This window comes from Amblyraja radiata, chromosome 39 (genome assembly GCF_010909765.2).
Source record: "Amblyraja radiata isolate CabotCenter1 chromosome 39, sAmbRad1.1.pri, whole genome shotgun sequence".
NCBI lineage: Eukaryota > Metazoa > Chordata > Chondrichthyes > Rajiformes > Rajidae > Amblyraja > Amblyraja radiata.
Window position 1 is genome coordinate 17,950,311 of NC_045994.1, and position 14,451 is coordinate 17,964,761.

The 14,451-nt window shown below is 41.4% G+C and overlaps 1 protein-coding gene across 1 annotated transcript; it reads left to right on the forward strand.

Annotated features, from left to right (window-relative positions):
* Positions 1–2,705: 2,705 nt before the first annotated feature.
* il1b (interleukin 1 beta) lies at positions 2,706–6,885 on the forward strand. The gene is made up of 6 exons (XM_033014139.1): positions 2,706–2,840; positions 3,434–3,500; positions 3,819–4,083; positions 4,474–4,638; positions 5,117–5,250; positions 6,321–6,885. Exons 1-6 carry the CDS (start codon positions 2,785–2,787, stop codon positions 6,531–6,533), a joined length of 900 nt encoding a protein of 299 aa, XP_032870030.1. The 5' UTR covers positions 2,706–2,784; the 3' UTR covers positions 6,534–6,885.
* The last annotated feature ends 7,566 nt before the right edge of the window (positions 6,886–14,451 follow it).

Here is a 14,451-nt window from a genome sequence, read left to right on the forward strand (position 1 = left end):
GCCAAGAACAGCTACTTCTCTAAATACTGTATATATGGAGACCATATCTGTTCAAAAGAATTAAACTTGTCCAATAGGACAAATCTAATTCTTTCCAGATGTAACGTCTCCATCATCTCTGTTGCCCACATTTTGGTTGTGGGGGATAATGTTCCCTTCCAAAATTTCAATATGATTTTTTTCCCAATTATCAAACAGTAATCAAAGAAATTTCTTTGATTTACTGTAAGTGATAGATGTAAATCCGGAATTCCAAATATTATTAGCTTTGGGTTAGGGTCCAATTTAACTTTGATGACTTCAGAAATAACTTTAAAAATTTCTGTCCAGTAATAATTCAATTTAGGACATGTAACGAAACTATGTATTAAATTTGCCTCTGCTTTCTTGCACTTATCACAAATAGCGGAGAGATTCGGAAAAATACTATTTAATTTAGTTTTCGAATAATGTAACCTATATAATACTTTAAATTGTATCAATATATGTCTGGCGTTTAATGAACATCGGTGTATTCGTTGTAGACTTTCTTCCCAGTTTTCTTTTGTTATAGCCAATCCCATTTCATTTTCCCATGCTTGACGATATATTTCCGTTATTGGATTCTCCTTATCCAAAATGATGTTATATATATAGGCTATTAATTTTTCTGTATTTGGATATAAATTAAACAGTTCGTCTAACAGTCCTGCTTCTTTATTTTCTTATGTAATTTCTACATGGCAAAACCAAAATGTATAAAAAATACCCTTTAATAAAATCTGACAATGTGCACTTTAACCACGTGTTTTTTTTTCTATTACAAATCTCAAATTGCGGAATACAGAGGCAAATAAATAAATGATGAGTCTTTGTCCCAAACATTATGGAGGGCACTGTAGTTTCTCTTGAGATTTTCCAAATTTTGCTTTGAAAATGTTGCTACTAAATCTACTTCCACCATCTTTTGTGCAGTGCTTTCAGATCCAAAGGGGGGTGGGAGATTGCAACCTTCACGTGGTCCACCCTGTTTCGATTAATGCAATCAACCAGACGTGCAGAAACAAGATCAAATAAAACGTCAACCTACAATTTTTGACTGTGCACACCATACGCAAGAAGATCCAAAGGAGCCTTGAATAATTGCTGAGGCACATTTTTAAAGTTGATGGTACACTAACCCACTGAAGGTAGAGCAAGTGTTTAGGGTGGGCCCCTGATCAAGCTCTTTATGTGCCAGTTGAGAGCAGTTTCCCAACATAATCCCACCTCCCAGGACTGGTCAATGGCCTTGTAGGTTATGGCTCTTCAACAACACATCCGAGTACAGTTTAAACGTGATGAGCATTGACACCAAGAGTCGTGTCAAGTCAAGAGAATTGAATTGTCAAATGCACTGCGACCAGAACAATGAAGTTCTTACTTTTACAATGAAATATGGTACTTATAATGAAACTCAGGTATTTTTCCTTCACTCCACTTAGTATCCTCACATTGACTGTATATTCTCTTATCACGTTGCACCTGCCACCTCACACTTCTCCGACTTAAAATTCCCTTTTCCATCTTTCTGTCCAACTGACCAGACCATCCAGTTTGTTGCAGTATAAATCTTTCCTCCACACAATCAAATGTTCTGTCAAGTGCAAATTATTGATCATGCCTCTATTTTTAAATCATTTATAAATATTGTCCAATGTAAGGCACTTTTCTTAGCCCTGTGGAACCCTAGAGGGAGCAGTTTTCCAGCTACAAAAATACCCGTTAACTTTTACTCTTTGCTTCCTGCCACTAGACACGAATTGAATCCAAATTTTGGGGGGATTTGAATCTAATTTTAGATCTAATTTCTTTCTCTCCTTTGTATCCCATAGGTTTCACTTTAATGATCAACCTGTTATATGGCATATTTTCATACCGTCAAAAGCTATCACTCTTACATTTCAAATTCAACTTTTTAATGGCTGAATATTGGACCTTATAAGGAAGCTGAGATGCATAGTTGACTGGGAACTTAATAATAATTCTAAACACTTGGGCTTGCCATTATTGAGCATGGAAATATTCATGAAACCTCCTTGTCCCATATAACTATCCACATTCATTCTTGCCTACATGCAGTGTCCTCCTACCCGAGACATCACTTCTTCATGGAACAAATCACATTCATCACAAGCACAGCTCAATTTATTGATCTGCAGCCACTGGCTTTGAGATGGTTTGGATACAGAGCAAAAAATTCCAAAAATCTGGAAAAAAGATGTAATGTTCAGCAGATTGGTGGCTTTAGGGGGGAAACTAGCACTGGCTACTTTTGGCATACAATTGAAATAGACCAGGCTGGATAGAGAGCCGCATATCAGGTCTGTAACAAGACACATTCTCCAGCATTGTCACCATACCAATGTAGTTCTCGGTCTCAAGATAATTATGTAACAGTATCAAATTGCTGATGCAGAGATATAATCAATAATAAATATATAGAATGGAGATTTATTTGTAATACTTTTGCAGCATAGCATCAGTAATACGATTTTGATTGAAATGTTAAAAACTCCACGACAGCATTGTAATTTTGGCACGGTTAACAAGCTGAGGAAGGACAAGGAAAACTTTCAAATACGTGCAATCATAAAATTTCCAGCCACAGGGACACACCCTAGAGGGAGGAGCATATGGAGACGAATGCGCTTTAAATAAGGGCTGGAGGCTGTTTGTCAGCACACCACCATTCAGAACTCTAGCAGAACTATCCTGACAATCTTTTGGTTGTAGTCTGATATTACTTCGGAGAGCTTCGTGAAAATGCGGACTGAGGTTGGAACCATATCTATTCCAATGGCTGAGAGTGAATCCCTGAGGTGAGACCACAGTTTTCTCCACAGTAATTTTACTTAACATATTTTACTTAACATTAAACCCAAGCTGCATTATCACAGTGGAGCTCTTTTTGAATTATAGATATGTTTACAACTGCTAGATATGTCAGATCCCTGGCCAAAACAACCTACAGAATGATTTTCTTATCGTGAAAAAATAGAAATACCATTTGAAGAAATAATCTAGTTTCAATCGTCTCTGCAATATTTGAGAGGGAAGTGGACCTTGGGTTAAATGTATGGCAGGGTCTATGTTACAGTTAAACAAAGAGATTTACTTGCATATCCATTATCAAATGTGGCGATATTCACACTGAATATGAAGACACCTGTAAAGATTTCTTAGATACATTTTCTGATTTATGGCATAGATGTTTAGCTGAGAAGTATTGGTGGTGGTTAGCATGGATCTTAATGCTGAGAGATTATACCATTAACACAAGATTGAGTACTTTTAAGATAAAAGTATGGGCCAAATGCTTATACCACGTGAAGTGTTTATTGTTCACCATCTGCTAGAACTTCCATTTACCCTTTTCCGCATAAAATGATTGTAACAATTCTTCTGTCCACAGAACGTTGCATTACCAGCATAGTGTGGATTTTCATCTCACTTCTCCTACTTCTTGCCCACGTGTCAAGGTAAGACATTTGAGATTACACCAGAATATATTTTGGGGAATTATTTCACTTTGTTAAAATTAGAGCAAACTTAAATCGACAAATATTCAGCTGCTAGGGATGACCAGAATTCATGATGATAAAGTATGACGTTAGGAACTTCAAAATAAATAAACGCAGAGCTTCAATTCTTAAACCTGCCTGATGTTTGGCCCACCTGTCTGAGGTTGTAGAGCTCCCTGGGTATCTATTATGCTACATCGAACTATCAGTCCCTCTAGCATTGTTCTCCAATACTGTAGCCACTGAGTGATTTAATGTTGGTTTCTCATTTTGCAGACCCCATTTCAAAAAAGTTTATCAATGGAGTCGAAACCTGCCAGTTTCCTGGCAGAGAGTTACCAATTGAAAATCACAGGGAAATCTTCATCCATTACCGCAGCCAGCTCTGCCAAGTTCACTCTGGAAAAAGCCGTCATGTTAGCCCTTGCTGTTGAAAGATTCAAGAAAAAGCTGAGGCAGCCATGGCGAGATGGCTTGGGCAGTGAGGCCAGTTGCTTTCAGGATACCGACTTGCTCGGGAACTTCAATGTACTCATAGAAGGTGAGTTGAATTTTCTTTCTGGTGTTACCATTCTGTTAGCAGTAATTGGTTACAACTGACAGCAATGTGTTTACTGTTTAGTCTGAAAGCTGGCATTTTGCTGTTAATCCCAGTGGTTCTGTTGACACGGAATTCTAACTGTTGCTCATTCAGTGTCGTGAGATTACCTACCAAACGCAGCCAATGCCTTGTCCTAAAGATCTGAGTAGAAAGACCATCGATAGAGTCATCGAAAAGAGTCAATAAACACAGATTTTCCAGCTGCCAATATCCAAAGAACAATTCATAAGGAAACATTATGGTCCAAGATTTTATTCCAGTTTAAACTCTGTTAATTTGTAAATAACTCATTCTGAATTGTAAATAACTCATTCTGAATTGTGCCAACAGAAGCTATCAACTACACCAGCTACGAAGATACTGAAATGGCAGTCGGTTCTTACAGGTTCATGCAGAGTGAGTGTCAACAGGTGATGGATGATCACGACAAATCCCTGAAGTTGTCAGACAACCTCCAGCTCACGGCCATGTTCTTGCAGCAGCCAAATGATGAAGGTGAGTAAAGCATATAACAGAGTGGGGAAAGTAAGGGAAGATTGGAAAAAAGTATAAAAATCGTAAAGATATTAAGGTGAATGGAAGAGAACACCTCACAGGAGAAGGAATTATCTTCAATTTTCCTTCACTTTTGATCCTGGACATGTGCTGATCCTTGTCTGGAACACTTCTTCACAGGATCATGTATCTTCCAGTATTGTCATGCTAGTCTAACATGAGTGGCATACGAAGCCAAGCCAAAATATGCATACCTGCAGGACAACTGGGTCAGGAGCAGTTACAAGAGCTTGGATAGTCTCTGTCCCCTGTTGTGGAAATTAGCTATTTGTCTAACCTTGACCCCATGGCCATAGATGGCTTGGTTATGATCTTGTTAAAGCATTTACCCTGAAAAACTGTATTGCAGTACTTTTATCAACATGAACATTTATGCATTTTGGTTACAGTGCTAAAATATTCTTCCTTTTGCTTACAGTAACACTCAATGTGAGGTACTACAAGGCGACTACCAGTGAAAATAATCATTTGCCAGTTGTTCTGGGAATCAACAATGAGAATCTGTTTGTCTCTTGCACTGGGCCACAGGACAGTCCCAGGATGAAGGTGGAGGTAAGAGATCACACATGTGCACACGTTTAACTGATAGTTATACAGCCCCTTATCATTGCTTTCTGCAGAATTTGCTTCTCCTTCCACCCTGTCCTCGTACTTTCTACAAACTGTTTAGTTTAGTTATTTGATCCATGTTTTGTAATGATTCCCTCACTCTGGATTTGGAAACATAGGTTTCCAAATGTACACCAAAGTCCCTTATAAGAAGGGTTTCGGCCCGAAACGTCGCCTATTTCCTTCGCTCCATAGATGCTGCTGCGCCCGCTGAGTTTCCCCAGCAATTTTGTGTACCCTCCCTTATATTCTAGTTCCACAGCCTCAGTGAAATGTCTTCACATAACTTTCAGCACACCTGTAATCCCCTTGAACAACTTCCATTCCAAAGGACTGCCCACCCTCCAGTATTGGCATGAGTTTCCTCAAGTACTCTGGATTCCTCCCATATCCCAAAGATAATTTGGCTACCGTAAATTGCCCCCAGTGTAGATGGATGGCAGGAGGGAGGTAAAAGAGAACAGGCTACAGAGAAATAAGTGGGAAATGGGACCATTCCATGGTCCGAATGGCCTCTCTCTCTCTCTCTCACTGGTATAAGAACAATTGCAAAAACACATTCTCCCAAGAGCTCATCCTTACCTAATGCACCAAAAAGCTTTTCACAGGATTGTTGGGAGATTGGAGTGTGATTCACTACTGAATCCTCACAATCCTCACCTTTGTTCCAATCCTGAAATCCTGAGGTGTATGTCCCCTTCCTAGCCAAGGTTAGCCAGGTCAGCATAGTTCCAAAATTGAACTGCAAGCAATTTATGAATTTGCATATAGTTAAATGATGAGGAGCCTGAACAGTGTACCAGCCCTCCACAGAGCAGAATTCCACAAGAAGGATATAAACACTAAAAGATTTGGCAATATTAGGGGTGAATGGAGACATATGTAACTGGCACGTATCTGCTCTAGGTAAATCTGCTCTGTGTGGTCAACAGGAATTGAAATAATATTATTTGCAGTTTTCAAATTTGAAATACAAATTTGTTTAAATTTATTTTTGCCATTTATTTGCACAGAAATGGGATCAGACTCTGCACAATATCAGTTGTGCCACTGACCTGCTTCGCTTTGTGTTCTTCAAGAAGATTTCGAATGCTGGCCACACCTTTGAGTTTGAATCGGCTATGTACCGTGGGTGGTACATCAGCACCTCCCATAAGAATAAACAGCCAGTTGAAATGGATGTGAAAGAGCACCACAAGAGAATCACGATCTTCACAACTAAATGAGGCAATTTTGATCTCTGTGCAGTTTAGAACCGAAATCAGGAATTGTTGGTTTAGAGAGTGTGTGTATGTACTGAGTACAGACTTTTACATTTACCATTGATACGATTTATCACTGATAGAGTTGTCTTCAAATTACTGAGATGTACAGGTAGCAATATTTGTTCCTGTTTTACTTTTTATTATTTGGAGTTAAATATTAATGAAAATATGGTGCTGTGTCTTGTAACTTGTAACTAATTATTATAAACGTTCAATATTTTATTACTATTTAAATTGTTATTATTATTTAATTCATTACTGTACTGGAGAAAACCTTTCCTGGGTTGAATAAATAATGTTCTTTTCAAACAAATAGTTTACTTCATTTCATACATTTCTGTAAATTAACAGTGAAAAAGGTGAAGCACTCGTAGTCCTGTTGTCCAATAAGCTCTCCCATTGCCAAACCATGTTTCAGTATTTCCACTGACACGTTGAATTTAAACGAAACGAGAGATACAGCGTTAAAACAGGTCCTGGGCCCACCGAGTCCATGCCAACCAACAATCACACGTACACTAGTTCTATCCTACACACTAGGGGCAATTTACAGAAGCCAATTAACCTAAAAACCCGTAAGTCTTTGGAATGTGGGAGGAAACTGGAGCACCCGGAGAAAATCCACATGGTCACAGGGAGAATGTGCAAACTCGGTTCAGACAGTACCCATTGTCAGGATTGAACCTGGGTCTCTAGCGCTGTAGGGCAGCAACACTACCGTTGCGCCAATATGCCGGCCTAATATTGGTCTGTTTCAGTTTGCTGCCATTAAATATATGCAGGATGCCTGCCCCTTATCATCGCCCTATATTCATGGCCTAGGGATGCCCAAAAGCATTACACAACCCAGAAAAATAATTAAAGTTCGTCATTGTTATAATAAAGAAAAATGCAAGATGATTTATAAGTAAATTAATACTTTTCAGTGAATGTATTTACAAGTACATAAGTATTTACAACCTACTAGTCAGTGAAGTTAATTAAATATGGCCAACCTTTATAAATGAAGGTTTTTCATTTTAGTTATCAATCTGACATACATATTTAAGCATGTGAAGCATAAAACCAAACATATATTCTCATTCATATTTATGTGCATTCTCAAACCTTGAAAGATCAAGGTTTCATAAATGCAGGAATTGATTTTGAAATCTACTGCCAACAAACTTGGAATATAGTAAACGGTGAAGAATTAAAAAGGTCAGTGGTGGAGAGAGACAGATAGCTATTGAAAGTGAAATACAAGAAATGTTAGTTAAATTCTATTATTTATTGTATAACCTGACTGTACAGATACATATCCAACTGCGCTTACTCAAACAGTGTCAATCAGACACAAAATCATATAATCCTCACACTAAGGAAAATAATTAATCATATCTTAATATTTAGTTATGTATTTCAGTTTTATAGGAACATAAAGAAATATTAACTTGCTCAAACCTGAAGTCCAGACTTAAATAATCATGGGAACTTTACAAAATCAGGTCAGCAATTGTAGAGGCTCTGAAGAAAATGTCCTTTCCATTGACAAACAAGATTTACCTCTAGACAATTTATGTTGTCTGCATTCTCCAGTCAGATTGTCTACGACATTTCAGAACTTTTAAAAGTGCTGATAAACTCAGAGCTCTTCCCCATCCAAGGCGAGCTGGCCAATTCAATTCAAAATTGACTTGAAAGAAAGAGTCAAAGTGTAGTTGTGGAAGGTTGTTTTTTCTGATTGGAGGCCCGTGACCAATGGTGTGTTACAGGGTTGGGTGCTGGTACTCATGCTGTTTCCCATGGACATTAACAATTTGGATGACAATAGACAGGCATACCACTGTATATTCTGTGGTTAATTGACAGTAATTATCTTATTCATATATAGTATTAAATTATGATTTTATACTATATTTTATTTATATACTACCTGAAGAGACAACAAATGTGATGTGATCCTTTCATTCATGGCCCTCGGGATCAAAGGAGAGACTGCAATAGTCAGGGGATTAAAATAATTATCACATAATAGAAAAATTAAAAGTATATTCCGTTTAAACCAACATCTGCAGATAACTACGTATAAAGGCAAGTAATAGTCTGCAAGAAGATTGCTATCATGGAGTTAACCTCCTGCAACACCGAAAATACTGGAAACATTCAGCTGGTTAGGCTGCATTTTTGGGAAGAAAAGCAATTATTCAGGTCAGAGATCAGAGTCATAGTGTGTGGAAACAGGACATTAGGCCCAACCGACCCACGTCAACCAACTAGTCCCTTCTACACTAGTCCCACCTGCCTGCGTTTGGACCATATCCCTCTCAGCCTATCCTATCCATTTACCTGCCTAAATGTTTCCTAAACAATGCAATAGTACCTGCCTCATGATTTTGTACACCTTTATAAGATCACCTCCCATTCTCTTGCACTTCAAGGAATAAAGTCCTAACCTGCTCAACCTCTCCTTACAGCTCAGGCCCTCGAGTCCTGGCAAGATCCCCATAAAATCCTTTGTCAAAATTGCAGTCTTTTTTTAATTTTCACTTGCTGAGTGAACCTTCTGAATTGTATGATCTAATATTTCTAATCAGCGACTGATCTGAGGATCAATGGCAATTAAGAACTAGCAGTGTATCATTAGGATGTGGGAGAAAACCTGAGCACCCTGGGGAATTCTATGTGGTCACACGAAGAATATGGAAACTCCATACACACAGATCTGACATCAGGATCAAACCTGAGTCACTGAAGCCAGATAGCAGCAACACTACTTGCTGTGACACAATGCCACCCTGCTGAAAACTGGCCCGATTGAAAAAACATAATCTGAGGGGAAAATTAGTTTTCTGGAATTACCTTCTTCAGAAAGGAGAAGTGCAAGGTAGGGTCCAATTGAAATGTATAAAATTATATGCATCTTGAGAATGAGTCCAAAATCAGTGGGCAGAGAATTAAAGTATTCACTCCAAGGATTAATAATGGGGAAAACACTTGTCACGTAGAGGTGGCTGCAGCTCATTGGCTGAAAGGGTTGTACAAGCAGATACCATTATTGAGGCTACTGAGAGCAAAGGTCATACTTTCAGAACAATGAATTCCTCATTTAAGTCAGGGATGAGGAGGAGTTTCTTCTCTCACATTTGTGACTGGGATTTTCTAGCAGAGCTGTGGATGTAGAATAACTGAACATATTAAAGGCAGAGAATGAAATGGTAGAACTACAAGGGAATCAATTGATGTTAGGCGTGAGTGGGGAAAGTGTTGATGGAGCTAAAGATGGGATGATTTTTGATATCATTGAATGGTGAAATACACTCTGCGGCTCAGTTAGCTTCCTCTTGTTTATTACATAGGGCTCAATGCCTTTACGTAAGTATGGGCTGTGAAGAGCCTGGCCTGGGCTATTGAATCAGTGTCAGTACACAGGATTAGGCTGCAAAACTCTTTTTCAACTGCCCATACATTCACTGGACTTAATGACCATCTTTTGTTTACAGATTCTATCATGAAATTCATTTCAATAGTTCCAATGATTACAGTTATTGGAGAAGCTGAAATTGATTCTGAAGATTGGATACATGGTTGAAATCATGAAGAGCTTAGATAGATTAAAGGAATGGAAAATTGTTTCAGCTGAGAAGTTCATAACCTGTTAAAAATGAGATGGCTCAGACATAAGGTAAATGGTAAATCATCCAAAAGCATTATCAGGAAAAAATGCTTGCTGCATCAAGAGGATTTGGAATACACTGTCTGAAATGGTTCAGGACACAAATTCTATAGGAGCTTTCATTAAGATAGAAACATAGAAAATAGGTGCAGGAGTAGGCCATTCGGCCCTTCGAGCCTGCACCGCCATTCAATATGATCATGGCTGATCATCCAACTCAGTATCCTGTACCTGCCTTCTCTCCATATCCCCTGATCCCTTTAGCCACAAGGGCCACATCTAACTCCCTCTTAAATATAGCCAATGAACTGGCCTCAACTACCTTCTGTGGCAGAGAATTCCAGAGATTCACCACTCTCTGTGTGAAAAATGTTTTCCTCATCTCAGTCCTAAAAGATTTCCCCCTTATCCTTAAACTGTGACCCCTTGTTCTGGACTTCCCCAACATCGGGAACAATCTTCCTGCATCTAGCCTGTCCAACCCCTTAAGAATTTTGTAAGTTTCTATAAGATCCCCCCTCAATCTTCTAAATTCTAGCGAGTACAAGCCGAGTCTATCTAGTCTTTCTCCATATGAAAGTCCTGACATCCCAGGAATCAGTCTGGTGAACCTTCTCTGTACTCCCTCTATGGCAAGAATGTCTTTCCTCAGATTAGGAGACCAAAACTGTACGCAATACTCCAGGTGTGGTCTCACCAAGACCCTGTACAACTGCAGTAGAACCTCCCTGCTCCTCTACTCAAATCCTTTTGCTATGAATGCTAACATACCATTCGCTTTCTTCACTGCCTGCTGCACCTGCATGCCTACTTTTAATGACTGGTGTACCATGACACCCAGGTCTCGTTGCATCTCCCCTTTTCCTAATCGGCCACCATTCAGATAATAGTCTACTTTCCTGTTTTTGCCACCAAAGTGGATAACTTCACATTTATCCACATTATACTGCATCTGCCATGCATTTGCCCACTCACCCAGCCTATCCAAGTCACCTTGCAGCCACCTAGCATCCTCCTCACAGCTAACACTGCCCCCCAGCTACGTGTCATCCGCAAACTTGGAGATGTTGCATTCAATTCCCTCGTCCAAATCGTTAATATATATTGTAAATAGCTGGGGTCCCAGCACTGAGCCTTGCGGTACCCCACTAGTCACTGCCTGCCATTGTGAAAAGGACCCGTTTACTCCTACTCTTTGCCTCTTGTCTGCCAGCCAGTTCTCTATCCAAGATATTGGATAAATACTCAAAGAATAACAATCATATGAATATGGGTGAAGAACAGGGAATTAAACCAACTGGATTGCTCCTACGAAGGGAAGATCTGTTCTTTTGAAATCTACACTCACTAACCTGATGCACTTGGCAGCATGCAGTGCCACCTAGTGCCAAGTCTTATGCTAAATTATACGGTCATAAGTAATAGAAGCAGAATTTGGCCATTCAATCGCGGTTGATCTATCCTTCTGAACCTTCTGAATTTTGTAGTCAGCAGGGCAGTACTCTGCATATCGCCAACTTGGACAATTTTACGTTTTTATCAAGCCAATTAATCAAGCCAATTAACCTACAAACCTGTATGCCTTTGGAGTGTGGGAGGAAACCGGAGATCTCGGAGAAAACCCACTCAGATCACGGGGAGAACGTACAAACTCCATACAGACAGCACCCGTAGTTGGGATCGAACCCGGATCTCTGGTGCTGCATTTTGCTGTAAGGCAGCAACTCTACCGCTCTGCCACCGTGACTGCCTCCATCTCTCCGTCCTAACCCCATTCTCCTGCCTTCTTCCCATAACACTTGACACCCGTATGATTATAGAATCATAAAACAATGGAAATCATTTGGCCTGTGTGTCTATGTTGGATTTTTGAAATAATGATCTAATAAGTTTACTTCCTAGCACTTTCCCTATAATATACTTTCCACAAAGTATATTATAGGGAAATTCTATCTGCTCACCCAGAGGGGGCATTTATTGTTGCGGGTGATTTCAACCACTCCGACCTCAAAACTGTACTCCCCAGGTTCCATCAGCATGTTTCCTGCCCAACCAGAGGAAACAATATTCTGGACTTAGTTTACACTAATATTACTGAAGCCTACAAAGCCCTCCCCCTCCCCCACCTTGGTCAGTCTGACCACCTCTCTCTGTTCCTGCTCCCCAAATACACACCTCTGATCAGACGTGTGAAACCTACCACGAGGACAGTGAAGGTCTGGCCTGACAGTTTCAGCAGACAGACTGGAGTCTGTTTGCTACCCAGTCCACCTTCAATTCACAAGTGGACATCAACTCATACACCTCAACAGTTATGGACTATATAAAATTCTGCACCGATAATGTCACTACACACAAAGAAATAAAGACCTTCCCTAACCAGAAGCCGTGGATGAGCAGGGAGGTCAGACTCCTACTGAAGGCTCGCGATGCCGCTTTCAGATCTGGCGACGCTGAGGGATACAGCTCTTCTAGGGCCAATCTGAAAATGGGAATTAGGAATGCCAAACTCAATCACAAACGGCGGATTGAGGAGCACTTCCATAACAACTCTGACCCCAGGCGCATGTGGCAAGGAATCAAATCCCTTGCCGATTACCAGAAAGTTAACACCCCTCCCCCAGACAACGCCACCCTTCCTGACGAGCTAAACAATTTCTATGCTCGCTTTGACCGTGATAACAAAACCCCAGCCATCAAAGTTGCTCCACCACCAAATGAACAACCCCTCAGTCTCTCCACCTCTGCTGTACAAGATGCACTGAGCAAGGTGAATGAGCGCAAAGCTGCCGGCCCCGATGGCATCCCTGGCCGGGTGCTTAGGGCATGTGCTGGACAACTATCCCGAGTCTTTACCGACATTTTCAATCACTCACTGGCCCAGGGTGTTGTCCCCACTTGCCTCAAGACATCAACCATCGTGCCAGTGCCCAAACAGTCAGCCACAGGGAGCCTCAACGATTTCCGCCCAGTGGCACTCACCCCTGTCATTGCTAAGTGCTTTGAGCGGCTGATCTTGGCTCACCTCAAAGCCAGCCTCCCCCCCACACTGGACCCCCATCAGTTTGCCTACCGGGCCAACAGGTCTACAGAGGACGCCATATCGGCGGCCCTACACTCTGCCCTGACCCACCTGGACAACAACAACTCCTACATCAGGTTGCTGTTCATTGATTTCAGCTCCGCTTTCAACACTGTCATCCCCGCCAGCTTGATCACCAAACTCAGCGGGCTTGGCATCTCCACCTCCCTCTGCAACTGGACACTGGATTTCCTCACCAACAGACCACAGTCTGTTAGGGTCAACAACCTCAACTCCACCACTATAACACTGAACACCGGCGTGCCACAGGGCTGTGTGCTCAGCCCTCTCCTCTACTCCCTCTTCACCCACGACTGCATCCCTAAGTACGGATCCAACGCCATCATTAAGTTTGCTGACGACACCACGGTGGTAGGACTGATCAGTGACAACGATGAGTCAGCCTACCGAGAGGAGGTCCAGCACCTGACAACCTGGTGTGCCAATAATAACCTCGTCCTCAACTCCAAGAAGACGAAGGAAATTATTGTTGACTTCAGGAAGAACAGAGGGGGCAGACATACCCCCATCCACATAAACGGAACTGAGGTGGAGCGCGTCTCCAGCTACAAATTCCTCGGGGTACACATCTCGGAGGATTTGTCCTGGTCCCTCAACACCTCCAAGCTGATCAAAAAGGCACAGCAGCGCCTTTACTTCCTGAGGAGGCTCAAGAAAGCCCACCTGTCCCCCCAGATCCTGACCAACTTCTACAGGTGTACCATCGAGAGCATCCTGACCGCCTGCTTCACGGTATGGTACAGCAGCTGCACTGTTGCGGACAGGAAGGCACTACAACGGGTGGTGAAAACCGCGCAGCACATCATCGGCGCCCCGCTCCCTGCCATGGATGCCCTCCGCCGAAAACGGTGTCTGAAACGAGCTGGGAAGATCATTAAAGACCCCTCCCACCCCAATCATGGACTGTTTGCCCTCCTCCCATCAGGGAGGCGGTACAGGAGCCTCAGGTCTCGTACCAGTAGGATGAGGAACAGCTTCTACAATCATACCGTCGCATTGCTGAACTCGGAGTCCCGCCGATAGATTCCTCCGGTCCCTCCGTCCCCATTGTTTAATTATTCTGCATTTTCTATTGTTCTGTATCCTCTTTTTTTTTAAATTTCTATATTGCACTACTACGG

Bases quoted from the DNA above. Each gene is read 5' to 3' on its own strand.
- il1b (XM_033014139.1), top strand. From the start codon at position 2,785: ATGCGGACTGAGGTTGGAACCATATCTATTCCAATGGCTGAGAGTGAA. The intron at 2,841-3,433 runs GTGAGACCACAG...TTCTGTCCACAG, and splicing joins GCTGAGAGTGAATCCCTGAG to AACGTTGCATTACCAGCATA. The intron at 4,084-4,473 runs GTGAGTTGAATT...TTGTGCCAACAG, and splicing joins CTTCAATGTACTCATAGAAG to AAGCTATCAACTACACCAGC.